The following is a 27,883-nucleotide window of genomic DNA, read 5'->3' on the forward strand; positions in this document are numbered from 1 at the left end:
TGAAGTATAAAAAGGGATTTTATTCATATCTATGTACAAATTTACAAAGCCAAAAACTGGAGAAATACAAACGGCTGGAAACCCGAGTGGCCTTCCCTTCTGTGGGAAGAAAGTGACTTTTACCTGATTCTAAGCCAAAGAAAGAGAGGGAGGGAGGCTTAACATGGACAAAAGCTACTTTCACTGAAATCAGGGGACTGATGGGGAGCGAAAGGAGGTGGGGCCTAGAACAGCGGAGAACTAGCGAGCAAACAGCAATGCTTTTCTGTGAGTGGCTCCTGACACATGGCCTCCCACCACCTCCCAGGTAGCCCGCAAACGTGTCCAAGGGCTGACCAAAGGTTTTATGGCCCAGGCAAAGTGGACTTGTCTAGTCTCTGCACTAGGCCCTGCAGACAACCCTGGATTCAAGTGAAGGGCTTGTCGAGCTCTCAGGGACATCCAGGCCACTGGCTGGCTCTGACGGAGGAAGTGCACGCACGAGTTCCTACTCGGCGCGGGACAGAGCTGCAGCACCTTCGGGCCAGAGATGCTGGGAATGGCAAAGCCAGGAGGCGTCCGAGAGAGCTAGGTCTGAAAGCCAAGGAAGAGCCGCTTTCTCCTTAAACTGCAAGGGGAAGGGAGAGGGTTCTGAGCTCGACTCGGCTCTACCAGCTGGGCCAAGCATTGTGCGGGAGGCAGGCCCACCCGGTGCAGTCGCTGCCAGAGCCCAACCCCAAAACGGACTATTCATGCCCAGCACCCCCGCTGTGCCAGGAGGAGCTGAACAGTGAGCAGAAGGCCGGTCAAGGCCACCCATTACCTAACAGGCCTTTCACATCCCAGCTCCCACCCTGGAGAGGTCCCAGTCTAGGGGATCGCTGCATCAGCCCATTCAACTGAAACGGGATGCCCCAAACAGTTACAATTTATTGACAACAGTCGTATCGGTAAGAGGCTCTAAACTGTACATGTGTAAAAAAAAAAAACCAAAAAACAAAAAACCAGTGCCGATGCCTCATGTGCTCGAAGTGGTTTTCCTCCGCTTGAGCCGCGCTCGCCAGTCCTCCGGCAGGGCCTCGAAATTGGCGTTCCTCTCCGCCATGCCACTGTGGGGACAAAGAGCCACTCAGGTGCTGCAAAGGAGTCCGGGCAGAGCTCGTGCAGCCCACCCTCAGGGGCCTTATCTGCCCTTGGCAGGGGAGTGGGAGTAGGGGGAGCACAGAGGGGACATGCACACGATGCAAAGTTCACAGAGTTGCCTCTGATGCAGAATGGCCAAATCAACCCTCCGGAGAGCAGCAGGAGCATGTCAGCGGGAAACTGGCCCTTTGCCTAAGATCTCCTGGGGCGCTAGAAGATGCTGTGTCAGGGAGCAGTTCTGGGGGCTGGGAAGGATTCAGTCAAGTGTTGTCCCCTTGTTGCTGGGAATCCTCACCCAATGCACGACAGCTCAGTGGTCAGGCTTCCCCAGCTGCAGAGCTGATGGGAGGGTCCAGCTATCCCCCCACACCAACCCACACACACCTGCTCCCCTCACCGGAATGGGCAGAGGGGAGAAGTTTCTTATACACATCGTCAGAGTGGGGCGTTCAGGCTCAGGCAGCCACTGGAAGGACCCCAGGGGAGAAGCTGCAGTGGCCACGAAACTCGATCCATGGGAGTTTTGTAAATACAGCGGCGGGAAGGACCTAGCCCGTGCCACCCAGCTCACTGCAGGGGGGTAGCAAGCTGAACATCCAGCAGGGGTCTTCTCCCTCCCCATGCCCTCTCGCTTTGCCTTCGCACTCCCCAGGCCCCATTGCTTTATGCTGCGAGCCCAAAGAGCTATGGGACAGCTGGCCCTACACACTGGAAGGGGAGCTAAGGGCTGTAGTTAAGCAGGTGACGTACTGAGTCAGCCGCTGCGCTGTGACTGGCGGAGAACTCCAGTTCGGCACAACGAGGGGTAAGTGGCCCAGCAAGGCAGTGCTGCCCCCGAGAGGAGGCACCCAGGGCAGTGGGCTCTCTGCTGGCCTGGCCTGGGAAAGGGGGATCTGCTAGAGGAGCCGGATTTCCAACAAACGGGGAAACCACCCAGGCTGAGAGCACTGCTCGCGTGGGCAGGCTGGAGAGGGCTGATCCGAGGGGGAGTGCTCTAGGGTGCCCTGGAGATAGGTGAAGGGCGCCAGGAAGTGCCTCGCTAAAGCACGAGCGATAACCGGTCACAGATGTGGTGATATCCACAGGAAAAGAACCGCCCCCCCCAATAACAGCAACGGATACAGCCAGCATCTGAGGGGCCAGGCCAGCGAGAGGGTCTCCTGGGGACTGTGGCACAGAAAAAGGGGGTGAGGACCCCAGCAGCAGCACAGCCCAGCCACGCTGCCCTGTCAGGGGGAAGCTGGCTCTGAGGGGAGGAACGCTCCCTCCTGGGACCCCTCTGCTGACACTGCCAGCTGGGGGGGCTGGCTGGTGCCCTGGCCGGGGGTGTAGCAGGAACTGGATTGCGAGCAGGTGCAGAGGACTCCCGAGGAGCAGGCTCCAGGCCCACCGGGCCCCTCTCGATCCCCCACCAGTCCCCCCGCCCATACCTCACTAGCTGCTGCTGCTTCCACTCCTCGATGCGCTTCTGAGAGGTGAGCTCCCGGTCCTCCTCGCTGGAGCTGGAGTTCTCTTCCTCGTCCAGCTCCCGCTGGATACTCTGCCACTTCTTCACCAGTGACGGCATCTTCGCTTTCCCCTTCTTGCCCTGCACACAAAGAAGGGGAAGGGTTGGGATCATGCAGGTGGCACCATGGGCACGGAGGAGCGCCCCTCCCACACAGGGCCAGGGCAGGAGGGAGAGGAAGGCAACACAGACCCAGCCAAAGGAACGGAGGCAGAGTGTGTGTGTGGGAAAAACGGCCGATGCTTCCAGGCAGGCACTACGTTCTGCTCCAGTGGCTGGCTGGGAGAGACCGGCGGAGGATGAGAGGGGCTGATCATTGAGAGTCAGGGGCGGGCACAAGCCCTGCCACACACTGCTATATTACCATAGTGGCTGCAAGCCACAGGTCAGGGCCCTGCTGTGCTAGGGGCTGTACATTATTTATTAGGTGTATTACGGTAGCGCCTACAGGCCCAGTCAGGGACGGGGACACAGCCCCCCTCTTAATGCTGGAGGAGCCCCAAGAACTCCAGGGAAGCGGTGTGTCTAGCTACTGCTAGGGAGAGAACAGGCTTTCCCCCCAGCCACTTCAATGCTGACTAGCAGCAAGCCCTGCTAGCCCAGCGCTGGCCCCACGCACTCCTGGGGGCTGACCTGCCCCACACTAGGGGAGCCACTGCCCACAAACGGAAGCAAGCTGCCTGAAGCATCAGCCCTTCACTCAGGGACCCCAAGGTGCTCCACACATCAGCCAGCCTCCCCTTTACAGACAATCAGAAGGAAGCGACTTGTCTCCCAAGGCCACAAAGTCCTGACTCTTCTCTCACTGCTCGTGCCCACCCTGCAGGCACAGCCTGGATCTGCCAGTGACTCCCCCACAGGCCTGGGCAGTGGTGAGCCCGCCCCTACCTTGTCCCTTCTCCCCTTGCGAGGTTTCTCGGGAGGCGGTGCTTTGGTGGTTGGGGGAGGCGGTGGCGGCGGCTGCGGTGGAGGTGGGGGAGGTGGCTGCTCCATGGCCCCCTTGGCAGGGAGGGCTCCTCGTGCGGGGGCTGGCTGCGCCATGGTGGCCGCGAGACCAGTGGGCACGGCACATTCCGAATAGCTCATGATGGCTGGTGCGGTCACGCCCAGGTAACTCGGCTGGAGACTCAGCCCCATGGGCTGAGGGCCTGCGGATACAGCAGAGAGATGGAGGTTGGTAAGTCCCTGGCAGCCCCCGCTGCAGATGCCGCTCTGGCCTCAGGTAGGCCACTCCGGGGCTGGTACTCACTGGCTGCCATGACGGGCTGGCTGTAGAGAACGGGACAGCTGCCGATGGTCGCTGCTCGCTGAACCAGCCCCGTGCTCATCTCACCGGCTTTCCTCTTCTGTGGTTTAGCGGTGAGGGCAGTGGAGGTGTTGCCTTCGGAGTTACTCTGCAGGAAGAGGGGGTGGGGAGTCAGGGGGCTGGACTGAGTCATAGATTCATAGATATTAAGGTCAGAAGGGACCATTATGATCATCTAGTCTGACCTCCTGCACAACGCAGGCCACAGAATCTCACCCACCCACTCCTGCAATAAACCTCTCACCTATGTCTGAGCTATCCAAGTCCTCAAATCGTGGTTTAAAGACTTCAAGGAGCAGAGAATCCTCCAGCCAGTGACCCGTGCCCCATGCTACAGAGGAAGGCGAAAAACCTCCAGGGCCTCCTCCAATCTGCCCTGGAGGAAAATTCCTTCCCGACCCAAAATATGGTGACCAGCTAAACCCTTAGTATATGGGCAAGATTCACCAGCCAGATACCCAGGAAAGAGTTCTCTGTAGTAACTCAGATCCCACCCCATCTAACATCCCATCACAGGCCATTGGGCCTATTTACCATGAATAGTTAAAGATCAATTAATTACCAAAATCATGTTATCCCACCATACCATCTCCTCCATAAACTTATCAAGTTTAAGCTTAAAGCCAGATAGGTCTTTTGCCCCCACTGCTTCCCTTGGAAGGCTATTCCAAAACTTCACTCCTCTGATGGTTAGAAACCTTCGTCTAATTTCAAGTCTAAACTTCCTGATGACCAGTTTATATTCATTTGTTCTTGTGTCCACATTGGTACTGAGCTTAAATAATTCCTCTCCCTCTCTGGTATTTATCCCTCTGGTATATTTATAGAGAGCAATCTCATCTCCCCTCAACCTTCTTTTGGTTAGGCTAAACAAGCCAAGCTCCTTGAGTCTCCTTTCATAAGACAGGTTTTCCATTCCTCGGATCATCCTATTAGCCCTTCTCTGTACCTGTTCCAGTTTGAGTTCATCCTTCTTAAACACGGGAGACCAGAACTGCACACAGTATTCCAGGTAAGGTCTCACCAGTGCCTTGTATAACGATACTAAAACCTCCTTATCCCTACTGGAAATACCTTGCCTGATGCATCCCAAGACCGCATTAGCTTTTTTCATGGCCATATCACATTGGCGGCTCATAGTCATCCTATGATCAACCAATACTCCAAGTCCTTCTCCTCCTCCGTTACTTCTAATTGATGCATCCCCAGCTTATAACTAAAATTCTTGTTATTAATCCCTAAATGCATGACCTTACACTTCTCATTATTAAATTTCATCCTATTACTATTACTCTAGTTTACAAGGTCATCCAAATCTTCCTGTATGATTTCCCGGTCTCTCTCTAAATTGGCAATACCTCCCAGCTTTGTATCATCCGCAAACTTTATTAGCACATTCCCACTTTTTGTGCCGAGGTCAGTAACAAAAAGATTAAATAAGATTGGTCCCAAAACCGATCCCTGAGGAACTCCACTGGTAACCTCCCTCCAGCCTGACAGTTCACCTTTCAGTAGGACCTGCTGTAGTCTCCCTGTTAACCAATTCCTTATCCACCTTTCAATTTTCATATTGATCCCCATCTTTTCCAATTTAACTAATAATTCCCCATGTGGCACGGTATCATACGCCTTACTGAAATCTAGGTAAATTAGATCCACTGTGTTTCCTTTGTCTAAAAAATCTGTTACTTTCTCAAAGAAGGAGATCAGGTTGGTTTGGTACGATCTACCTTTTGTAAAACCATGTTGTATTTTGTCCCATTTACCATTGACCTCAATGTCCTTAACTACTTTCTCCTTCAAAATTTTTTCCAAGACCTTGCATACTACAGATGTCACACTAACAGGCCTGTAGTTACCCAGATCATGTTTTTTTCCTTTCTTAAAAATAGGAACTATGTTAGCAATTCTCCAATCATACGGTAAGACATCTCCAAGGCCCCTCTGCTGAGCCAGCTAAACCCAGTGCCCCTCGGACGGGGGCTCTCTCTGGCAAGGGGATGTGCTTACTCAAGACAGCCCCAGGCAGCACTGAACCTAGGCCTGGGTGACCCAGTGATGGAGGGAGCCCATCACTGTGTTGGCCTGCCGCACTGCCCGTCCCCCCCTACAGCTCTGGCCTGGCTCGGGGACCTCACTGCCCCCCGTGGCTCACCCTCCCAATCACCCTGGTGCAGCTGGCACCCACTGCCCCCACCAAATTCCTAGCCGTCGGCAGCTCCTGCACAGCCAGGTCTTGCTCTGGCTGCTGCCCCTACCTGTCCCTTGCACAGCTGCTCCTGAGCGCAGCCAAGCGAACTGCTAGCACAGAGGGGCCTTGGGTCTTGTGCACCTTTGGTCTGCCGTTTAACATGACCCCGCCCCAGGAGACAAATGGATTCTCCGCCTCGTGTGGGGGAAACACTTTGCACTCCTGGCAGAGGAACCCTTTCACGAGGGTGAAATCCTCCCGCAGAGAATAAGGGGTTTAAGGCTGTTCCAGAGCAGCACGGCCTCAGGCGGGAGCCGGGCAGCTCACTAAGGAACGCTTTGCCCCTTATCCATTGCACCTCCACTGATCCCCCAGGCTCCTCTTCGCCGGTTCACAGCGCAGAACCACGGCACGCCCAATGACCTCTCTGCCCATTAAAACTCACCTTTGCTCCCCCAAGAGCCAGGGCTGAGCAACGTCCCAGGACCACCTCCTTTCCACCGCCTCTTGGGAGGGGCCCTGGCAATGGCTTTTGGAGAGGGTATATCATTCATGAAAACCTTCTCTCCCAGGACTGGGAGTGGGGGGGAAGACAGAGCTGCTAGGCAGCCAGCCCTCACCCAGGGGGTGACAGGGGTTTGCTGCAGGAGGATACAAAGCAGAGCCACTGGGAAACACGCCCGGCCAAGTGATGCCGAGCTGCCTGTTTCACACAGTGCACCCGATCCGGGGCCCGCCCTGGGCAGCGGTCACTCCCCGCCCTCACCTGGCTGCTGGTGACGGCTGGGCGGAGAAGCGGTTTCAGAGGAGCATCTTCCTCTGTTCCTGGGGCTGGTGGTTCCTCACTTTCCTCGTCCTCCATCTCTACCTCCTGGATCTCTCCGTCCTCCCCAGGAGGCGGTGGCGGCGGCGGCGGTGGCGGGGGTGACTCTGGCGGAGGGGGAGGAGGTGGGGGCACCTCCAAGGGCAGAGGGGGCTGGAGCACGGGGACAGAAGACTGAAGCATAGTCCAAAACGGAGTGAGCGGCACAAGGGACGTGGCAGGAACTTGGCCGGAGAAGGGCTCTTTGCTGAGAGGACCTGAGGAGACACGTTGGTGCATGCCTGACAACCCGCCCTGGAACTGTTTGTGCCACAACCCATCCATTCCTCCGCACAGCTGTGTTGATCCCCTCCCCCGAGCAGTGGCAGGGGTGCGCAGTGCCCATGTACGGTGCACCACAGACTCACTGCCCGAGCTGTAGGGCGAGGAGCTGCGTGCCCTCTGCGCACGAGGGCTCTTGGGGAAGTGTGTGGCAGTGCGACTCCAGCTGCCTGGAGCACAGTGCCTCCCTTCTGGGTTAACCCCGTCCACGGCTCAGCCGCTGTCCACGGCTAACCGAAACCTGATGGCGTGTTGAGCCACGGCTCACTGATGGCAGAGGGACCCTCTTCTCTTTCTCTGGCTCAGAGGAGCTTGTTCTGGCCCTATCACCCACCATCGGGGCCCCTCACCAGCTCACAGATTGGCCCTCACACCCTGTTACAGATGGAAACTCTGACAACAAGGGACCGGCCCATGGTCAGACAGCGAATCCATGGCAGAGCAGGGAACTGAAGCCAGATCTTGCTAGTGGTAGTGCTCTAACCATTGCACCATCCTTGGTACCAGCAGCTCTCCAGCATCTGTAGCCACACACACCCTCCCTGTAGCCAGTCCACACTGCTTCCTGCTCCCCCATCTCACAGCCTGGGCCCCCCAGTACCTGTGGAGTTCTCCACCGTGGATTCACCACCGGACTCAGCTTTCTCCTTCGGAGCTGGTTTGGGAACAGCCTCAGCTTTACTGTCCGGGGCCTGCCCGTCCTCTTCCTCCTCACCATCCGGGAACTCCCACTGGGACTCTCCTGTCTGCTCGTTAACATAGAAATAGCGCCTATGGTCCCTAGATCACAAGAAAGAACAGGCGGCTTTACATTCCCTCCCCTGCAGCGACACGCAGACATGGGCCTTTCCCGCGACAGCGCTGGGCTCTCACCGGGAAGCCCCTCTTCTACCAGGGCTGCCATTCACAAAGGCAACAAACAACTTGGAGGAGGGAGGCGGGAGATCAGAGCTAGCTCGCTCAAAGCTGTTTGCATTGCTGGCTTTGTGAATCCAGCCCCGAGCCCTCCCCTCCAAGAGAGAAGGGCTGGGAAAGCAGGCTAATGTTCACCGGGAGGAAGGAGAGGGGGGCGAGCTCTCTCTAGGAACAGGACTGTTAGGAACTGCCTCCGGAGTACAAACAGGGAGCAGCCCAATTTAAGCAAGGTGGCTGCTCCCCCCATGGGCTGTCGAGGTCCCATGCATGATACTCTTGGTGTCAAACATACAGTGAACGCTAGAGAGAGGGAGAGGCTCTGGGAGCTGAAAAACAAAAGAGCAAACATTTCAAACAATGAACAAACAATCCAGAAAAGCCAAATAGAAAAAGAAATGTTTGGGTCTGACCTGCCAGTAGGAGACAGTAATCTTGCGCTTGGTTCCCATCCGCAGCCAGGGGGGCTCTCCTGAGGGTCAGTGCTGTTAGCCGGAGTAGAGATCCAGAGGTCCTGCAAAGTGCACAGAGCTCTCGCATGCGCGACCCCCCGAGCCCGCCCTCCTCAGCGCAGCTACACTCGGGAGAGTAAAAACCAGCTCTGTCCAATCACCGACCCAAAGCCATTCCAAACACTTTTTTAACAGGGATTTTTTAGGTCTCCAATTTGGTGGCTGGCCCAAACTCTGTGAGTGCCGGAGGTTCTCTGCCTGCCCAGCACCGCTAACTGCAGCTGCTCTCAGTCTCCGTACAGATGTCGCCAACGTCGTCAGGTGGTGATGGTCACAAATCATGTCTGAGAGGTCAAAGGTCAAAGGTGAAAAGGGGAGAAGAGTGCGTACCTGTCCCAGTGGCAGGACCAGCCTTTAGGGGTGGCGTTTATTTCATACTGTTTTAGCTGTTCGGCTGCATCTTGCAGTTTGCGTTTGAGGTAGTTTCCATTGAGAGCTCCTTCGCGCCAGTCTGCAATCCGGGTCTAGGGCCAGCAAGCAGAGAAGCTGTCACACTTCGGCATTAAAGAGAGGGTGCAGCAATAGTAAAACCAGCAGGAGGGCAGCACGGGGGTATGGGGGGGGGTTTGCGGGGAGAGGAGAAGACATGAGCTGCTGCACTCTGCTGGCAAAGGGGCAGTTCATGGTCCATTTTGGTCAATTTCAGAGTCACAGGATTTTAAAAATAGTAAATTTCATGATTTAAGATATTTAAATCTGAAATTTCACAGCGTTGCAACTGTAGGAGTCTTGACCCAGCTCTGAAGGCAGCAGCGCAGAAGTAAGGGTGGCCTGGTATGGCATTACCACCCTTACTTCTGCATTGCTGGTGGCGGCAGTTCTGCCCTCAGAGCTGGGCACCTGGCCAGCAGCCTCCGCTCTCTGGCCACACAGCTCTGCAAGCACCACGACCCCCCCACGATAACCTTACGATCCCCCCCAAACCCCTCTTTTGGTTCGGGACCCCCCAGTTTGAGAAACGCTGGCCTCCCCCATGAAATCTGTATAGTATAGGGTAAAAGTACACAAAAGTCCATATTTCACAGGGGGAGACTAGATTTCATGGTCCGTGATGCGTTTTTCATGGCCGTGAATTTGGTAGGACCCTACCTATGGGTGGTGTTCCACAAGGACATGGACCTGTCCTGTCTGGGGGAAGGACTCAGACGATGAAGGGGGACAGCGGTTAGCTGCCTAGAGCTAAAGCAGTGGGCCCAGCTTGGCTTCCAGCACTCAGGAAATAGAAAGATGTTTGATTCCCGGGGACACACACAGGCCACCAAGAGGGTCGAAGGCTTCCGTTACCTCAGTCTGCAACAGCAGCATGTGGAAGTTGGACATGGATTGTCTGTTGATGCCCAGGAACTCCAGCTTACTAGTCAGGGTATTTGCCAGCTCTCCGATCTGAAACTGCCAAGAGACAAGGCACGCAAGGGGTGAGGATTGGCTTGCAGACGGCCCGCAGGCCCCAGGGGAGGACTGCCAGTGCTCATGCAGCTATGCCCCAGCTCCCCCGGGTAGCTAAGAGCAGGTGGGGGAGGCAGTGAGACAGTGCCCATGGGCTGTGTGGAGTGCCTGACTCAGAACCCGCCTCCCCTGATCCCAGCACTCTGCAAGCAGAGCCATTTCATGCTACCCAGCAGGGAACAAGCCTGCCCTGTGATGAGCTAAGAAGCCTCCTCCATCTCTGACTTGGAGAAGTTACACTTGAGTGGTAGGCAACCACCCCCCCCACCACCACCACACAGCCACTGCCTTCTCCACGCGCTACACTGCTTCTCAGGAGCAGAGAGACGAGCAATACTCACATACCCCAAACCCAGCTCCACTGCTGTCCCCAATCCTCCAAATTCCCACTTTCACCTGGGGCTGAGGCCAGAGGGCCACCCAAAGGAGCGCTCCAGGGCTCCAAGGCCATGCTCCAACCCCCACATGGCTCCCTGAAGAGAGAGGATGGGAGGGAATCCGGGGCCACGCCCCGGACAGAGACACAGTTGAGACCCAAACACTAGTCAATACCAAATTCTTCCTTTCCCTGCCGCCCACCCACCTTCAGGTCCTGCTCCTCATCTTCTGCTTTGGGCGCTCCCTGCACTTTCACTTTGTCCTGGACCTCCTCTGGCTCCAGCTCTTTGTCTGACGTCTCCTCAGCTGCTTCTGCACTCGCTGCTGAGGGAGAGAAAACACATGAGACTTTCCTAACTGTTCCCACATGGCAGCGCAATCACCACCCACTGCATGGCCCCCCATCAGCAGGCAGCTGTGAGAGGGAGTCAGTTCAAAAAGCTTGGCCCTATTCTGTCCTATTTTAAAAAGTTCAGGTCTAGCCTGGGCCTCCCGGGCAGACTCTGTGGCCTCAGAAGGGAATGGGAGCAGGCAGAGATTTAAACAGGGCATCTGAAGAGGAGCAGTAGACAGCATCTTCTTCTGTTCCTTTATTGTTTGCAAATTAGGGCTTTTTGCCCATTAAGAATCCAGGCCCTGGTTAGGCCAGAAGACTAAGGCCATGTCTACACTACAAACTACATCGACCTAACTTACACTGGCATGTAGCCACGGCTGTTAAATTGCTCGTGAGTGCACACTTGGCTCCTTCTGTTGGCAGTGCCCATCCTCACCAGGAGTGCTTGTATCGATGGTGGTGCTGGTGTGGGGCATTGTGGGACAGCTCCTGAAGGCCAGTTACAGTCAATGTAAGCAATGCAGCATCTACACTGACGCTGCGTCGACCTAATCACATTGACCATGACTCTACGCCGCTTGGGGAGGTGGTGTTACTAAATCGGCATAGAGAGGCACTGATGTCGGTGGGAGCCAAATTTAAGTGAAGACACTCCCACAGCTAGGTCGAAACAAGGCAGGTTACGTCGACCTAACCCTGTAGTGTAGGCCTGGCCTAAGAGAGCCAGCAAGCTAGTTCACACCTATTTCACTGCAGTCACCGATTAATGTCGGGAATAAAGGACGGCTTTACAGGAGTCATACAGAGCTGAGCTCCCGATACACATCCCACCTACAGCAGCCAGGCAGACAAAGCTCCCAAAATCCCTAAAGGTGCGCCAACCCAACAAGCAAACCCATGGCAGCAGCGAGCCTCAGACTCTGGGCCGATGACTTGGGCTCAGGCTACGGGGCTAAGAACAGCTGTGTAGATGTTCCCACAGAGGCTGAAGGCCAGCCTCCGGGACCCTCCCCTGTGGCCGGGTTTCAGCCTGAGCGGGAACGTCTACACAGCTGTTTTTAGCCGCATAGTGTGAGCCCGAGTCATTGACCCGGGATGAGACTCGCAGAGCGTGGTTTTTTGTTGGATAGACATACCATGTTCACTAAGCCACAAGGCAAACCTCACGCAGCCCGTCCAGTTCGCCAACAGGTATTTAACTCCACTGACTAATGAACGGGGAAAGGACATTGCCGTTAAAGATTCAACCCCAAGCTCCTTCCTTCAGAGCATGAGACCTGCTTCCGAGCAGCCCTCCAGCCCAACCAGCGAAGGCCTGCGAGAGAGCAGGACACATACCCAAAGGAAGAATGAAATCCCAGGCAAATCACCTCTAATCTGTCTCTTACTCTGTTTGCGCAGCAGCGGTCACGAGGCCGGATACTGGCTGGAGCTTTTGGGTGTTAGTGTAATAGACACCAGACACCTTTTAGGATGGCACGGCCGGCACCTGCTGTTCTCACCCAAGGACGGCTCTACAGCACCGCACACAGACCCAGCCGTCCCCACCAGCAGGGCCAGGCAACCAGGGGAGAGGCCACTCCCCTTAGGGAGGGAGGAGGGCTGTTACTGGGGCTGGACAATCAGCTATTGCACAATCTCAGTTCGCACTATGACCCCTCCCCCGGACTGAGCTGTTCATCAACTCTCAGGCCTCTGAAGGGCTGTTTCCATTCAGAGGAGAAATCGAGAACACCAACCAGGTCTGTGCTTTGGTGCAATCCGGTTTACCTACAAAGAATGGGCAGGGAGTCCTGTCCGCTGAACACACCAGGAACAAACAGCTCGCAGCTTCCTTGCTGCCCAAGGAGCCGTCTCTGCTCCTGCCCAGGGCCTTAGTCTCTAGGCTACGAAGTGGGTTTTTCCAGCCATGACCACCACCACTGTAAGAGTTGAGGGTCCGGGTGCTGGGATCCGGGCATCCTCTGGGTGCTCTCAAGCCAAGGCAAAGAGCAGAGGCCTGGCAAGAACTGCTCTAGTGCACGCATGCACAGTCAGCCACAAACTTGCCTCCTTCCGCCCATCTCATTCCACCATGAGCCTGAGACCCTCCTACCCCAATCCCCTCCCGCCCCACTCCATGTGAAGGCCCTACACCAGCCAATGGCTCTGCTTTCCTCCACTGGCTCATGTACCTAGACCCAGCCAATAGGACATTTATCTGCATGGTTTCCTCTATTCTAGAAGAAGGTCCCCAGACCCTTCAGAACAGCTCCCCACCCTTCCATGGCTTGGGAGGCAGAGTCAACTTTTGGGGGGAGAGGAGAGGCCCAGCCAGTCAGTGAGAGAATGCACAGGGGTCCTTCATTTAGCTCTGGAGCTGCTGAGGCCTTCAGATCCTCTAGTACCATGACTTACTGCAGAGCAGCCTGCCAGGAGGCAGCCACCAAGATATAGCCCAACATAGGAATGTTTTCCTGGGGTGAGGGTGTGGGGAGGTGTGTGTGTCTGGCACCTGCTGACTCCTCCTGGCTTCCTCCTTTCAGGAGGCCTTCCTGTGATCTTTGAAAGCGGCACTCACAGACCAAGGGAACCACACATGCTGCTCTGCCACAGGATAGAAGGACAACCCTGGAAAGGGCTTGTACTTTCATTAGTCATTATGGTAGGGCCTAGGAACCAGCTGAGATCATGGGACCCCTGCACTAGGCACTGTACATTCAGGGTAACAGACTGTCCCTGTCACAAAGACCTTGTCAGCTACATTGAGAGAATCTGTAAAGGCGCTCTGGACCTGAAGCAAGAAGTCCTTAGGGGCATGGCAGGGAATTGGTGGCCCAGTCAGTGGGGCATAGAAACCAGAGGCTTGATCCATGGGGCACAGCTGCCCATGACAGGCGCCGGAGGGGCCGATCCATGGGGCGCAGCTGTTCATGGTGGGGACCCAGGCGGGGAGCGATCCATGGGGCGTAGCTGTCTGTGGCAGTGGCCGATCCGTGGGGCACAGCTGCCCAGGATGCTGGGAGCTGTGAAGCCAGCCGTCTTTGTGGCAGAAGAGGGGTTCTGGAGAACTCAAGGCCAAACTGCCCAAGAAGCTGGAATCCAGAAAGCCAAGCAGCAGGGGCAGAGACAGCCTGGCTTGGTTTATACAATACCCTGTAACACAGAATGCAGAAGCCGGGACAAACCTCCAGCCCTCTCGAGGTGTGCTGGGTTAATCGGGGCCTGGCAGGTCTGGCTTGGCCTCTAAGACTCTGTCACAGAACCATGGATCAGCCCATGCAGACAAGCGCCCCTAACAAGTCAGACCGTTATACCAGCCTAACGAGTCAGCCCTCACTAGTCCTCACGCTATATTAGAGGAAGGCAGGACTTCTACTCCACCCCAGCTCTGGAATGCCCGCCCGTCCGGATGGGTGTATCCATAATCCACACCCCAACTAACCACTGGGCAAGAAACTGAGCCTCATCTGGCAGTCCCTGGGCACATGCACAAAGTACCACATACAGGGCACTGCGAGGACCAGGGATTCAAATACAGCAGTGGACTGGACCAATATAACACCTGCCCAGCCAGCCCTGCCTCCTGCAACCACAAGTCTACAACGGATTCTGCCTCCAGCCCTAGCAATCAATATGTGTGGGCTGGGTCAGTGGTCACTGAGCATCTGATGCTGACCAGGTGGTCCCAGGGAAAGCAGAGTCTCGGACTGCCATGCCATTTAGAGCAGGGGTTCTCAAGCTAGGGGGTCGGGACACCTTAGGGGGTCACGAGGTGCCAGCCTCCACCCCACTTTGCATCCAGCACTTATAATGGTGTTAAATATATAAAAGAGTGCTTGTAATGTATGGGGGGGGGGGTGTCACACTCAGAGGCTTGCTGTGTGAAAGGGGTCACCAGTAGAAAAGTTTGAGAACTACTGATTTAGAGCCTCGCAGACGGGCTCCCGTGCTGCAAACCAACAGGAAGCAAGGACAGCAGAGCAAGGACTGGTGTGACCTGCTCCCTGCTGCCGACCCCACCGACTAGGTGGGCAGGCCCATGCAGAGCTCCCCAGGCACTGCTCAGTGTGCACTTCTGCTTTGTAGGAGAGGAGAGGCTAGCTCGTGGCAGCAAAGGCCAGACCAGAAAGGAGTGGCACCCCCTGACCCACAGAAATGGGGGCATTTGGCCAATACACCCAAGACCCCAGCAGCAAGCGCAGTCTATGAGCACCCCCAAACATCCACACCGCAGCTTCAAGTCCAGCGGTGGGCAACCTGCGGCCCATTACGGTAATCCGCTGGTGGGCCTGAGACAGGTTGTTTACACTGACCGTCCGTCGGCACGGCTGCCAGCAGCTCCCTGTGCACGGTTAGCCATTCCCGGTCTATGGGAGCAGTGGCCAGCAGTTCCCTGCAGCTCGCATTGACCGGGAACGGCGAACAGTGGCCACTGCCCGCCACTGCTCAAGTCCCTTCCCCACAAGCATCACCTCCGCCTCACCCACCCACCGTGCTCTCAACCCAAACCCTATCCCAGCCAGACACCAGGAAAGCAGCCTGCCCCATTCAGAGGTGAGACAGACAGCAGGTTTGATACATACGCTGATGACCCCATAGCCCCCAGATCTTCTCCAGGGCCCTTGGACCTGTCACACAGGACAGAGCCTTGAACCACCCCACAGGACTGCTGGAGGCAGATGGGACGTACCCCCAAGCACCCTGTCAGGAACGGAGCTGCTCGGTGGCAATGCTGTCCACAGCTGCGAGGCTCTGCAGTGCAGTGCAAACCCTGTATGGCTAGTGCTGATCAGAGACTCAGCGCAGACCCTCCACAACCACCCAGCTCTACGAACTGATACAGTGAAGCCAACCTCTGTCCCACAAGCCAGCTCTGAACTGCTCCCATCGCTCTGCGTGCTCCCCGAGAGCAGAGCCCTGGGCAGATACAAAATTTGTATCTGCACCTGATCCGCAGGCCGCAAAAATGGTCCACGAATATCCGCATCCATAGATATAAAACAGTTCTCTGCAGATTTGCAGGGCTCTGGGCTCCAAGGGCCAGGGGTGCTCCTCCCTGTAGAGGGCATACACAGAGCCCCGCAAGAAGACATTCATTGCTAATAACCCAGGCATTACCACTGCTGGGCTGCAGAGAGAGGAAAGAGATCAGCATGGCAGTAACATGGCCCGTGCCCTGCCCCCTCCAGACAAACCCTCAAGCTGCCAACCCCTGTGATGTAAAGGAAGAGACCTTGCTGAAAACTGCGATTTGGTGCATGAGGGTGCAGCTCTCCCTGCAGTCACTGGCTGGGAATCGAGGGCTCAGGAGGTGTGTCTCAAATTACCTGCTTCCTTGATTTCTGGAGTCTCTCGGCCAGTCTTGCTAGAGCCACGGCTGGTGGACTCTGGGCTGGCAACCCCGACAAAAAGCTTCCACTTCCCTTGCATGGAGGGCAGCTTGGGTGCTGTGTCAAGAGATGCTGACTGGCTCCCATCGGAGAGCGGGCTGGAACCCGAGACACTGCCATCTCCCTCCTCCAAGGCTCGCAGCTCCGCCTGCCACGAGACCAGAGGGTGAGTGCCGCCTTGGGGAGTAGCCCCCAGCACTCACAGAAGGGGAGGGGAGGAGGGCAAAGCCTCAGGAGGAGCTGCACCCCTGCTGATATGCAAGGAGGTGACCTCACAACAGAGGGTGGCCAGGCCAAACCTGAGTGGGGCTGCGACCCCCTGCGCCAGGTCGCCATGCCCAGCCCTGTGGAGTGAGTGCAGAGGTGCATACATGTAACAGTGGGTCACAAAAAAAACCAGACAAGGTGTAGTCAGTGGGTTGCCCTGGCGAAAAGTCTAGGAACCACTAGCCTAGGTTGTCACGAGCCCCTCTGGCCTAGAAATCTGGGAATCCACTGGCGGATGTCACATCAGCCTGGCACAAGTGTGCCTGTGGTGAAGGGGGGTGGTAATAATGGGAACCCTGATATTGGCCCCCAGGGCTGGGGAGCAGTCCCTTTTCCCAGAGGAGAGAGATTCTTTTCAGAGCTTTCCATGCACTGGCAATTCTCTCCGACTGGGGAATTGAAACAGTGTCAGCTACAGGGGGCTCAGAAAACACCTCCCCCCGCCCGGATTTCTACATGTACTGCTCCAGCCAATGCTGCTCTCCTACTCCAGCCCTGCTTCCTACCGCAGAGGAGCACAGTGCTGCTTCGGCCTGGTCTACACTTCAAATTGAGATCGACCTAGCTACGGCGGCCAAGGGTGTGAAAAGCACCTGCCCCCTAAGGGCTGTGGGTATGCCGACCTACTCCCGGTGTAGATGCGACAAGGGCAGCAGAACACTTCTGATGACCTAGCTACCACCGCCCAGGGGTGTAGGTGGGGGAGGGATGTTCCTCCAGCAATGGAAAAACCCCTTCCATTGCCATACAATGCGTCCACTCTACAGTGGCACAGCTGCAGCACCACAGCGCCTGTAGTGTAGACACGGCCATGGGGTCATTCTGCCGGAGGAAGGAGCGTGCTGTGTGGTGTCTCCCTGGGCACTCTGCCCCATAGGTGATGGGGGGCAGCCCCTGAACCCCCACTTAGTCCCTGGCACAGACCACACAGGGGCTGGGTGGCAATTGTGACTAGGTTTTCTCTTGGCCCACCAGGACTGTTAATGACACAGGGGTTCCCTCCAACAGGAGCCCGGCAGCACCCGCCCCCTTTTCCCCCAGCTGCCACTCACCTTCTTCCTCTCCAACACCATCTCCAGCTCCAGCGTGTCCTGCTCCTCCTCCTCCTCGCTGCTCTCCCCTGACTGCACTACACTGCACAGACCCTCCTGGGAAGGGTCTTCCAGAGCATCCCTGCAAGGGTCCTGCTTGTCAGCAGCCACCGCCACTTCCCCCGCAGCCATCTCCTCCGCTAGCACCGGCTCCACCTCCTCCTTACAGATCACCTTCCTCCTCCAGCGCTCCTCTTCCTCCTTCACCACCTCAGGGACCAGCGGAGCCAGCAGGGATGCCGCCACCCCCTTCTTCTCCTCTTCACTGCTCGAGAGGGCCTGGACGCCTTCATTCACCTCCTGTGGGACAGACAAGAGTCACGGGCTCTCTCCCACTCCAGAATCACCACTGCCCGACAGCCCGAGGGAGGAACAAGAGATCCCTGCAATGAGGGCCTTTTCCCAGCCAGTGATTTGCAGCAATCCAGGAACAGCCATCCTCCAGCCTCCGATACCAACCAGGCTTAGGAGGAAGGTGCAAGAACCCTGTAGTGGACAATTCTGGAGTAATGAGCCTCTAGGGAAAGTACCTTTCTAGCCCTGTCCGTGAGAGATTCAGTACTTAACCCGCTGCATCCCACCCAGCAAACACCCAGAGTTATGGCCGATCCCTTCTGGGACCCTCGGGGCTGCTGGGGTCTGGGGTGCGTTGAAGGCCTGCAAGACTCAAACATCAATGGGGCATGGTGTACGGGGACGACTTCTTAGCAAGGGACTCCTGAGTGCGGCCTGGGAGAAGTGGCCTGGGAGAAGTCTGGCCCTCCTCCCCTCCCTCACCCCCACAATGTCCTCTCTAAGCTGGACAGCTGCAGCCTTTGCAGACCCTTCCCATGGATATTTTTCCAGCCTCTGACCCGTCTCCTTCACGAGGTAGGGGATCCAGAACTGAACACAGGCCTGCTGGGGAACATATCTGTTTGCTCCGGGGGGGCGGGCCACTAGAAGATGGCCTGTAGTTTTTATTCTGTTACCATGCAGCTGGATACCCCATGTGGCCCCCTATGCACGGCATGCCCTCTCTGAACTCCTCCACAAGCCTGTCCTCCTTCAAACTCCACCTCACCTCACCCCCCACTCCCACCAGGGATGTTACACAGGGGGACAGTGCAGACGGAACACTTCCCAGGCACAAGGTCAGTGAGTCCCTCGGGCAGCGCATTCAGAAAGAGAATACATGCTTCTCTACATGATCAGCCTGGGAAACTCAGTGCCACAAACTGTCAGTCAGGCCAAGAGTCTGGGAGGGCTGGAAAGAGGAGCAGGAGTTTCTATGGAGGGCAACAGCCAGCCTCCAGTTATTGGAGGGCGCGGTCTCTGGGGGCAGATTGGCCCATCACTGCCTTGTGAAGAGCTCCTTACACCTTCATCAAAACAGAGGCTCCTGGCCTTTGTCCTTCTGATCCGGCACAGCAAACCCTGAGCTCCTCCCCTCAAAGTGATGCCTTGGCCTGGCATCGTCTTAGTCACCGGGGCAGCTCTCAGGGTGTGTGCAGAGCAAAGGCCGCCCACATCGCTCCTGTTAGCCTCGCTGAGTCGACGCAGCTCCAGCAGAGGAAGCAGGAGTCTCTCTGCGCTGCTAGTCAGGTGCCACGTACTGCCGACTGCTGCACTGTGCCAGCCCCACAGAGGGAATCAGATGCCCAGGAGTAGCAAAACTCCCGGTGCTGGCAACGTGCTCAGTACTGCAGGATCCACCCAGCAAGGCAGCCCTTGCTTCGGAGCCTGCACAGCCCCTCCACGCCATCCAATTTTCATTCCTACACCCCCAGACCCCTTCTGCAGGTGACCAGACCAGACCAGAGAACGCCCAGCTGCCGTGCTGAGCTGCCCTTCTACAGGGGTAAGAAGAGCGCCAAGTGAACACAGGATCCATTGGAGCCATTTCTCGAGCAGAATGGCACTTGGAGCATGCATCCCCCCACTAGAGCAGGATTTTCCACTGGGGAGGTGGGGATGGGGAGCCTGGCCTCAGAGACGCCCAGCTATCCAAACTCAATGGCTAGCTTAGGCTCCTCTGAGCTCTCTAGCTCCTTCCTGGCCACTCTGTTCCCTGGGAGCCCAGGGATGAGGCTGGCCTGCAGCGTGATAGAGAGTCTCATTGAGATGTTCTGCAGGAACGAGGAAAGGGGTGACTCCCACTGACCTTCTTCACCTCTCGCTTGGGTAGGACAGTCCCACGGCTAATGCTGGCAACAGTGACCCCTTTCTCCTGAGGGTACAGGTCTGCAGCCACCAGGAAACTCCCATCGACACCTGCCACAGAACTGGGGAGGGAAAGCAGAGGCTGTGACGGGCACATACCAACAGGCAGTGCCACCACCCCCTCTATGCCCCAAAGGTGGCCCGGTCCCGCCCTGCTGGCCTCACCTGGGCTGATAGCGCTGCAGCCCCTGGACCTGGGTGGCGAGGTACTGCGGCAGCTCCCAGGTCACCTCGTTGGTCCGCGTGTTCCAGTAATAGTAGCAGCCAGTGTTCTCATCCCAGACCTCCTGCCAGTCTCCCATCTCCACGCCCACTGAGGGAAGAAAACCAAAGGCCGTGAGTGAGCAGGATGCTCCTAAGCCCGCAGCCCGGCGCTAGGCACCATGGTCCTCTCCACGTGCCTCAGGAGACAGGGACCCCACCATCTGTCCCTGCACTCACCCCACGCGCCAGCCACTCACCAATAGCCCTTGGAAGACACAAACCTGCGTGTGTCGGCCACTAAGTGTTTCATTCTTGGGGCTACAGCACAACATTCATCTTCTGACATCACAGCTAGAGAGAACGCGGCTGTTTCCAGGCAATGAAAGGGACACGGGGGCTGGTGTGCTGCCAGGGACGGAGGCCCCCCCAGCGCCCCGGCTGGAATGGCTGCCCGCACGCCCTGGGGCAGATGAACCCGGCAACAGAGCTCACCTCCTGCCAACGAGCACTGCGTGTCATACTGCCACTCCGCCGGCTGGGCAGAGCCCGTCCCGTTCGCCGTAGCCGAGGGATGGCTCGAGGCAGGCTCCTTCGGCTCTGGGCGCGGCGGAGTCGGCGGGGGCGCAGAGGAGGCACCCGTCGATTCAGCAGGCTGGGGCGGAGCTGTAATGGCATCAATCTCCTTTGAAAACACAAAATGTTTACAAATGAATTGAAGCCCCAGATTTGGGGCAATCAGCATATTCCCCTACACGGAGAGAGCAGCTGCTACCCCAGGTGAGTCCTCCAAACTCAGCAGCCCTGGAACCCTGCCCACCAGCTTCATCCTCCACCCCGTCTTCCACCCCAGCAAAAGCCCGTTCGCCCACTCTTCTCCATAAGCACGCTCAGGTCGGTCAGAAGGTGGTGACCCTGGAGCCCTGCCTGTCGTCCCTTGACTGAGACCCAGTGCAGGATTTCTACTCACCGCCAGAAAATTTGCCAGCGTGCTGTCAATGTCTGTCGAATTGCTGCCGTTTGCATCTGTGGACGGCACTGATTTCTCAGGTGCCTCTCCCTCCTCATCATCACTGTCTGCGTAAGCACCGAGCAAACGTAAGCCACCTAGGCAGAGGAGAGTTACCAGTGAGAGTTTCCCTCCACCCTCGGCTGCCTGGGTTTAGAGGCAGCTCCTCTGAGATGATCATTACTCATACTGTGGTACAGACTTGGGGTCTCATGGCACTGAACTGACACACCGAAGACATGGTCCCTGCCTCAAAGGGCTTACAATCTCATTTAAAACAAGATGCAACTTTGTAACCATGGAGGCTAGAAGCTTGCTATGCTGAATGTGCCATGTGGGCCCCACACATCCCTACCAGACCTCTGCTTTGGAGATGGCAAGGTCACAGGGTACTCCCTCCTAAGTACTTATTCAGGGCAGTCCGGAATGTGCCAGCGCTGTGTGATTTAAAGCTTATCGAGGTAATTGTTGTGGGCAGCACGACAAATCAGGAAAGCCAGTTGCCTATCCCAGAGTTGTAGGCATTTCAACTGTTTAACTACTGACTAAATCTGAACAAGTAACAAAACAGATTTAATCATCCACAGGTTGCTGGAGCTCAGTGAGCTAAATCAGGCCATGAGCATGGAACTGCTGTAAATGAAAAAAGCCCTCTGCCAGCAACCTTTCCACTGAGATGGAGCCATTCCCTCCAGGGGCCAACAGAGCACTCAGCTCCGGATTCTAGCCTGGGGTGGTTAGCTCAGTGGTACGCACAAATTCCAAAAGATGGCTCCCTGATGGGCCCTAAAGGTGAGGACAGAGGGGAAAAAACAATTGTATCTGCTCCTTGTTTTATTTCATAACGGTCACTAACAAGGGGCCTGAAGAGTTTCTTCCACTCACTCTTCATGTTACAAATCCAGGTACCTGGAAAAACCAGCTAGACAGAAGAGTCTGTGGAGGACTAGAGGGTTTGACACTTGAACCTAACTGAGGCTTGGTCTGCACTAGGATTCTATATCAATATAGCTTGCATCTCAGGGGTGTGAAAAATTCACACTCAAGAGACTTATCGATATTGACCTAATTCCTGGTGTACACAGAGCTAAGTCGATGGAAGAATTCTTCCATTGACCTAGCTACCACTTCTCGGGGAGGTGGATTAACTATGGCGATGGGAGATGCCATTTTAAGCACAGACATACCCTGACTGAGGTGGGAAGGGCTTTTTTTTCAAACTGCATGAGACTGAGCGACCAAAACAAAGCCAAAGGGTTGGAATAAATAGCTAACTAAAGACTCAACACCACCTCATCATCAGTTAGAGCTGAGGAAGATCGCAATCCGCTGAGTCATCTGTGAAATCCTTCAGTGAAACAGGAAAACAAGACCAACATCCCTGAGCCTTCCAAGGCAAAGCACAAGCAAGAGGAGCTTGCTTTGAAGGATCTGTTAAAGCCTCCTTCACACACACACAGACCAGGGCCCAAACGCCATGTCTGCCTTTGCTAGCTGCCTTCCAACGACAGCACTTTGTGCCTAGAGCGTCCAGCACCAGACAGACACAGACTTGGCTGCTTGCCCTTAGTAACTGCAGACTGCGCTAAAGCCTAGGGAGAGCAAAGGAGGAGAAATGCCCCACCTACCTGTTGGCTTGACAGCTGCCGGACCAGCAGGTGCAGTCATTTGGGGCGGGTTTGGAACTGTTCTGGGAACCTCCCCAGTCACCTCGGGTTCATCTGGGTGAAGGAAGGAAAAGTGACAGGCACTTCAGTGGCCCACATCCAGGGAAGAGCCTCTGCCATCAAAGGAAGCCGGGGAGGGGAACTCCCTGCTCCTGTTTCCCAGTAAGCACCGTGTGGGGGTAACATCTTCCGCTCCACATGCTCCCCTGGGATGGTCACTGCAACTTGTCCTGGGGAGGCACTCACAGGCTCTGCTCCCAGCCCTGGGGTACCATCCAGACAGCATAGCCCCAGCCCCCAAACGGTTACAACCGAACCTCAAACATGACTCAAGTGACTGTACCAAGCAGAGGAGGGGGGGAGGAGGAGGGTAATGAAAAAAACCAGCGGCTACGCATGGCAGCAACGGGCCGTGTGCACAACTGGGCAGCTCGGACTCACTGCCAAGTTTTCTCTTTCATAAATAAATAAAATCAGCTCTCGCCAAGAGTCGTGGGCTGGCTGATTGCTTGTAGGCAGCATGTCTTAAGGAGGGAAGTGGAAGCAGAGAAGTGCATGACGTGGTCAGCTGCAGGCTTGACCCAAAGCAGGAAAAGGGACAGCTGTGCCCCTGCTGTTGCCCAGGTGGAGCCAAGCAGCTGCAGGCCATTCTGGGGGCAGACAGCACAGCAACCTCCCCATCCTGTGCCCCTGAGCAGCTCCAGCACTACCACTGCCCAGCTGCTAATCTCTCCAAGGAAATTCCCCAGAGACCATACTGCTTAGTCCCCTACTGTACAGGTTTAGCTGAGGTGCAGATCCCTGCTGTGCAGGAGCCCTGAGCACCACCCCCACCATGGAAACTCCCAGAATGCTATGCCACTGATTCCTGGCTCCTGCCCAGAACAGGCAGGAAGCCCAGGCCTCAAGCTCCGCACTCGGTCCCTTATTGTCACTGCGCTGAACGTGTGGAGACGACTGGCACAGAATGTGTTTTAACAACTGTATTTTGAGATCTTTATTTTCCGCTCAAAGCTTCTTTTAGAACAGGGGTGAGCAAACTACGGCCCATGAGCCACATCCAGCCCATCAGACCATTTACTGTGGCCCTCAGCTCCCGCGAGGGTTGGGGGTTTGCCCCGCTCCAGCTGGGGAGAAGGGTCAGGGACCCCGCTCCGGCTCCTACATAGTACAAGGAGGGATGGCCAGGCAGCTCTGCGTGCTGCCCCGTCCAAAGGCACTACCCCCGCAGCTCCACCGGCCGTGAACCGGGGCAGCACACAGAGCCACCTAGCCACGCCTCGGAGCCGGAGGGGGGACATGCTTCTGGGAGCTGCTTGTGGTAAACACCACCCAAAGCCTGAACCCCTGAGCCCCCGCCCCAATCCCCTGCCACAGCCCTGATCCCCCTCCCGCCCCTTGATCCCAGCCCAGAGACTGTACCCCAAGCCCCTCATCCCCAGCCCCACCCCAGAGCCTGCACCCCCAGCCAGAGCCCTCACCCCGGCATGCCCCAACTCCCTCTCCCAGCCCTGATCCCCCTCCCGCCATCAAAACCCCTCAGTCCCAGCCTGGAGCCCGCTCCTGCACCCTGAACTTTTCATTTCTGGCCCCACTCCAGAGCCCGCACCCCCAGCCAGAGCCCTCACTCCCTCCTGCACCCCTATCCCCAATTTTGTGAGCATTCATGGCCTGGCATACAATTTCCATACCCCGATGTGGCCCTCAGGCCAAAAAGTTTGCCAAGCCATGTTTTAGAACCTGAAATTCAGGCAACTGGCAGGGTGGCCCACTGCACAGCTGGACAAGGATCTATGCCTCCCTTCTGCCAGATACTGATTGGCATTCCAGCGAGGCACTAACCTGGCACTGACGAAACTAGGAGCTGGGGGCTGCCACTGGTGAAATTATCACATCATTAAGGCAAACAGGGCAGAGGGCTTTTCATTGGGCTAGGTCAGGGAAGCCATAGGTTCTGTGGGGAGGGAGGCCGGGAAGTGCAAGAGAAGACATTAACTTCCACCATGGGAATGGCAGAATGATCTTTTGGGAGCAATGGATGGGACGAGATACTGTTTTGCCAGTGATTGGGGGGGTTTGGTCCAGCTGTTCATGTGTGTCCAATTCTCCAAGACCTGCTACATCCACTGAGAGCAACTGAGTCAATCTGTTACCCAAGACTGAGCCTTCTGCTCCAAAGTAGAACATGCTGTAATTAAGTCTGTGCAGGGCTGCATCCAAGGTCAGATGCCAGTAACGCACCAAGCAAAAAAAGGGAATAAACCCCAGAGTATAACATCAGTGCTACCCTTTCCAGCACCTACCTCCACAATCTACAGACCCTTTGCTCCCAAACCATGACTGCCACTACACAACTCCGCAATGCCATGTCTGCGATAGGTAGAGAATCCAGCCACTCACAGTAGGAGCAAAGCACCCAGGGGCTGAGCAGACAACTCTGGAGAGATGAACAGAACCAACCACCACAACAGCTTCCACTCCTACTTTGGAAAGGCAGACACAGCCCATACTGACCAGGCAGCCACAGGCCAGACAATAAACAAAAGCATCAGAGAGCTGTGAGGACCTAAGGAAAAGCCCTACAGGCCTGCAATCCAATAAAGAAACCCCTAAATAAATGTGATGCACCAACATGCTACCAGAGATAACCTGACCCATTAGACCAGTGGTTCTCAAACTTTTGTACTGGTGACCACTTTCACATAGCAAGCCTCTGAGTGCAACCCTCCCGCCCCATATAAATTAAAAAAACATATATATATGACACCGTTATAAACGCTGGAGGCAAAGTGGACTTTGGGGTGGAGGCTGACAGCTCACGACCCCCCATGTAATAACCTCATGATCCCGAGGGGTCCCGACCTCCAGTTTGAGAACCCATCCATTAGACTGTACGGCAGCACCCAGCTATTCAGGCTGAGATCAGCAGCCCTGTGTTCATCACCTTGCGAGCGAGGGCTACAATACACATGTAGACACCCACCTAGTGACCCCATACCTACCGCCCTGCCAGTGACAGTTACAACACACAGAAAGGCACCACACAACCCCGCACTCTGCCAGTGAGGGCTACAACACACACTTAGAAAACCGCTGACTGACCCTGTACCCACCACTGTGACAGCTAGGCCTACAACATACACATAGCGAACTGCTCAGAGACACTGCATCCCTGCCAGCAAGGGATACAATACACATGTAGAAATCCAGCCAGCAGCTCTGTGCCCACTGCCCTGCCAGCGAGAGCTAGAATGCAATATAGAAACTTGCCCGACCATGGAGCAGGGGCGATTAACAATCATGTTCTGGGGCCATTCCTACCAGCAGTGTAACAGACAGCAAACATTATTAGCTCACTGCTCTTTTGGGGAGAATGGACTTCAGTTTCAGTTAGTTTCCCCAAACCTTTTTTTTACCATTACAGCATTGACTTAACCAAACACCCATTGCACCCCCCCCGCAATGCCACGAAGCACTCAGGACTAAACCACACACTCCTCATGTAACCCCTGGTGCTGGCTGGACAGATCGAGCTTCCAGCATCTAAGGCCAAACTGACAGTCTGAGGCAATTTGGGGTGATCTCCACCAATTCCCACACCCTGAGCCCTGCTGGCAGGGCGGGTGCTGCCCCTCCATTGCCAGCCATCCCCGAGTAGTCAGGACAGATATGGCATCAGGTAGGGCCCGGGCCCAGCCCACACTGCACAGCGCTGGCACCAGGGGTGGACAGGCCCTGCCGGGGAGGGGACAACAGGCTGGAAGGGACAAACACACCACCCAGGGCATCACCCCCCGCCTCTCTGGGACCACCACTCCTCTCAGACACCCCATCACAGCCCTGCCTCCCTTCCCTGGACACCCACATCTGCCCCTACCTCCCGATACACCTCCTGGCCCTCACCCCCGCAGGACACCTCCTCCCAGCCCTAGCCCCCTCGGATACCCCCCCGCCCCCAGATCCTGCCTCCCTATACAGCCCCGGCCCTCGCCCCCACCCCTGCCTCCCTTCCCCGGGCACCCACCTCTACCCCTACCTCCCGATACACCTCCTGGCCCTCGCCCCCCCCCCAGGACACCGCCCCCGGCCCTAGCCCCCTCGGATACCCCCCCCCGGCCCCTGCCTCCCTATACAGCCCTGGCCCTCGCCCCCGCCTCCCTTCCCCAGGCACCCACCTCTACCCCTACCTCCCTATACACCTCCTAGCCCTCACCCCCCCAGCGCACCCCCTCCCAACCCTAGCCCGCTCGGATACCCCCCCGATCCTGCCTCCCTATACAGCCCCGGCCCTCGCCCCTGCCTCCCTTCCCCGGGCACCCACCTCTGCCCCTACCTCCCGACACACCTCCTGGCCCTCGCCCCCCCAGGACACCCCCCCGGCCCTAGCCCCCTCGGATACCCCCCCGATCCTGCCTCCCTATACAGCCCCGGCCCTCGCCCCCGCCCCTGCCTCCCTTCCCCGGGCACCCACCTCTGCCCCTACCTCCCGACACACCTCCTGGCCCTCGCCCCCCCAGGACACCCCCCCGGCCCTAGCCCCCTCGGATACCCCCCCGATCCTGCCTCCCTATACAGCCCCGGCCCTCGCCCCCGCCCCTGCCTCCCTTCCCCGGGCACCCACCTCTGCCCCTACCTCCCGACACACCTCCTGGCCCTCGCCCCCCCAGGACACCCCCCCCCGCCCTCGCCCCCGCCCCCCTTCCCCGGGCACCCACCTCTGCCCCTACCTCCCGATACACCTCCTGGCCCTCGCCCCCCCAGGACACCCCCCCCAGCCCTAGCCCCCTCGGATACCCCCCCCCCGATCCTGCCTCCCTATACAGCCCCGGCCCTCGCCCTCGCCCCCGCCCCCCTTCCCCGGGCACCCACCTCTGCCCCTACCTCCCGATACACCTCCTGGCCCTCGCCCCCCCAGGACACCCCCCCCGGCCCTGCCTCCCTACACGCCCCGCGCGCGCGCGCCGGCCAGGCCGCAGGCCCCAGGCTCCCGTCGCAGGCGCCGCCCCCGTGGCCCGCCCGGTCCCTACCCGCTTCCGAGCCCGAGCTGACGTCGGGCGGGGCCGGCCCGTCGCGGGCGGCGCGGGGCCCGGGCGGGGAGAGCTGCAGGATGGGCCGGCGGCCCGGCGCCGCGCGACCCTTCTTCCCCATGGAGCGCGGTGCGGCCTGGGCCGGGGGCGGGGCGCGAGATGGCGCGCGGGGCGTGTGACGACACACCGGGG

General features: G+C 57.1%; 1 protein-coding gene across 6 annotated transcripts; it reads right to left on the reverse strand.

Moving 5' to 3' along the window:
• FNBP4 (formin binding protein 4) lies at positions 1 to 27,854 on the reverse strand. Of its 6 annotated transcripts, none has more exons than XM_037899270.2 (17): positions 27,692 to 27,854; positions 22,626 to 22,718; positions 20,959 to 21,095; positions 20,484 to 20,673; positions 19,953 to 20,100; positions 19,729 to 19,849; positions 17,547 to 17,885; positions 16,165 to 16,375; positions 10,724 to 10,842; positions 9,979 to 10,083; positions 9,025 to 9,158; positions 7,872 to 8,050; positions 6,893 to 7,206; positions 3,879 to 4,023; positions 3,518 to 3,777; positions 2,553 to 2,710; positions 1 to 1,088 (listed from the first exon to the last, which is right to left on the reverse strand). In XM_037899270.2, exons 1-17 carry the CDS (start codon positions 27,810 to 27,812, stop codon positions 998 to 1,000), a joined length of 2,865 nt encoding a protein of 954 aa, XP_037755198.1. In that variant the 5' UTR covers positions 27,813 to 27,854; the 3' UTR covers positions 1 to 997. The 6 variants fall into 6 exon arrangements, with proteins under 6 accessions (XP_037755198.1, XP_043404475.1, XP_037755197.1 ...); XM_043548540.1 differs by having other exon boundaries at positions 10,724 to 10,839; positions 27,692 to 27,850; XM_037899269.2 differs by having other exon boundaries at positions 3,518 to 3,786; positions 10,724 to 10,839; positions 27,692 to 27,850.
• Positions 27,855 to 27,883: the final 29 nt, after the last annotated feature.

Source organism: Chelonia mydas, chromosome 6 (assembly GCF_015237465.2).
Source record: "Chelonia mydas isolate rCheMyd1 chromosome 6, rCheMyd1.pri.v2, whole genome shotgun sequence".
Lineage (NCBI taxonomy): Eukaryota > Metazoa > Chordata > Testudines > Cheloniidae > Chelonia > Chelonia mydas.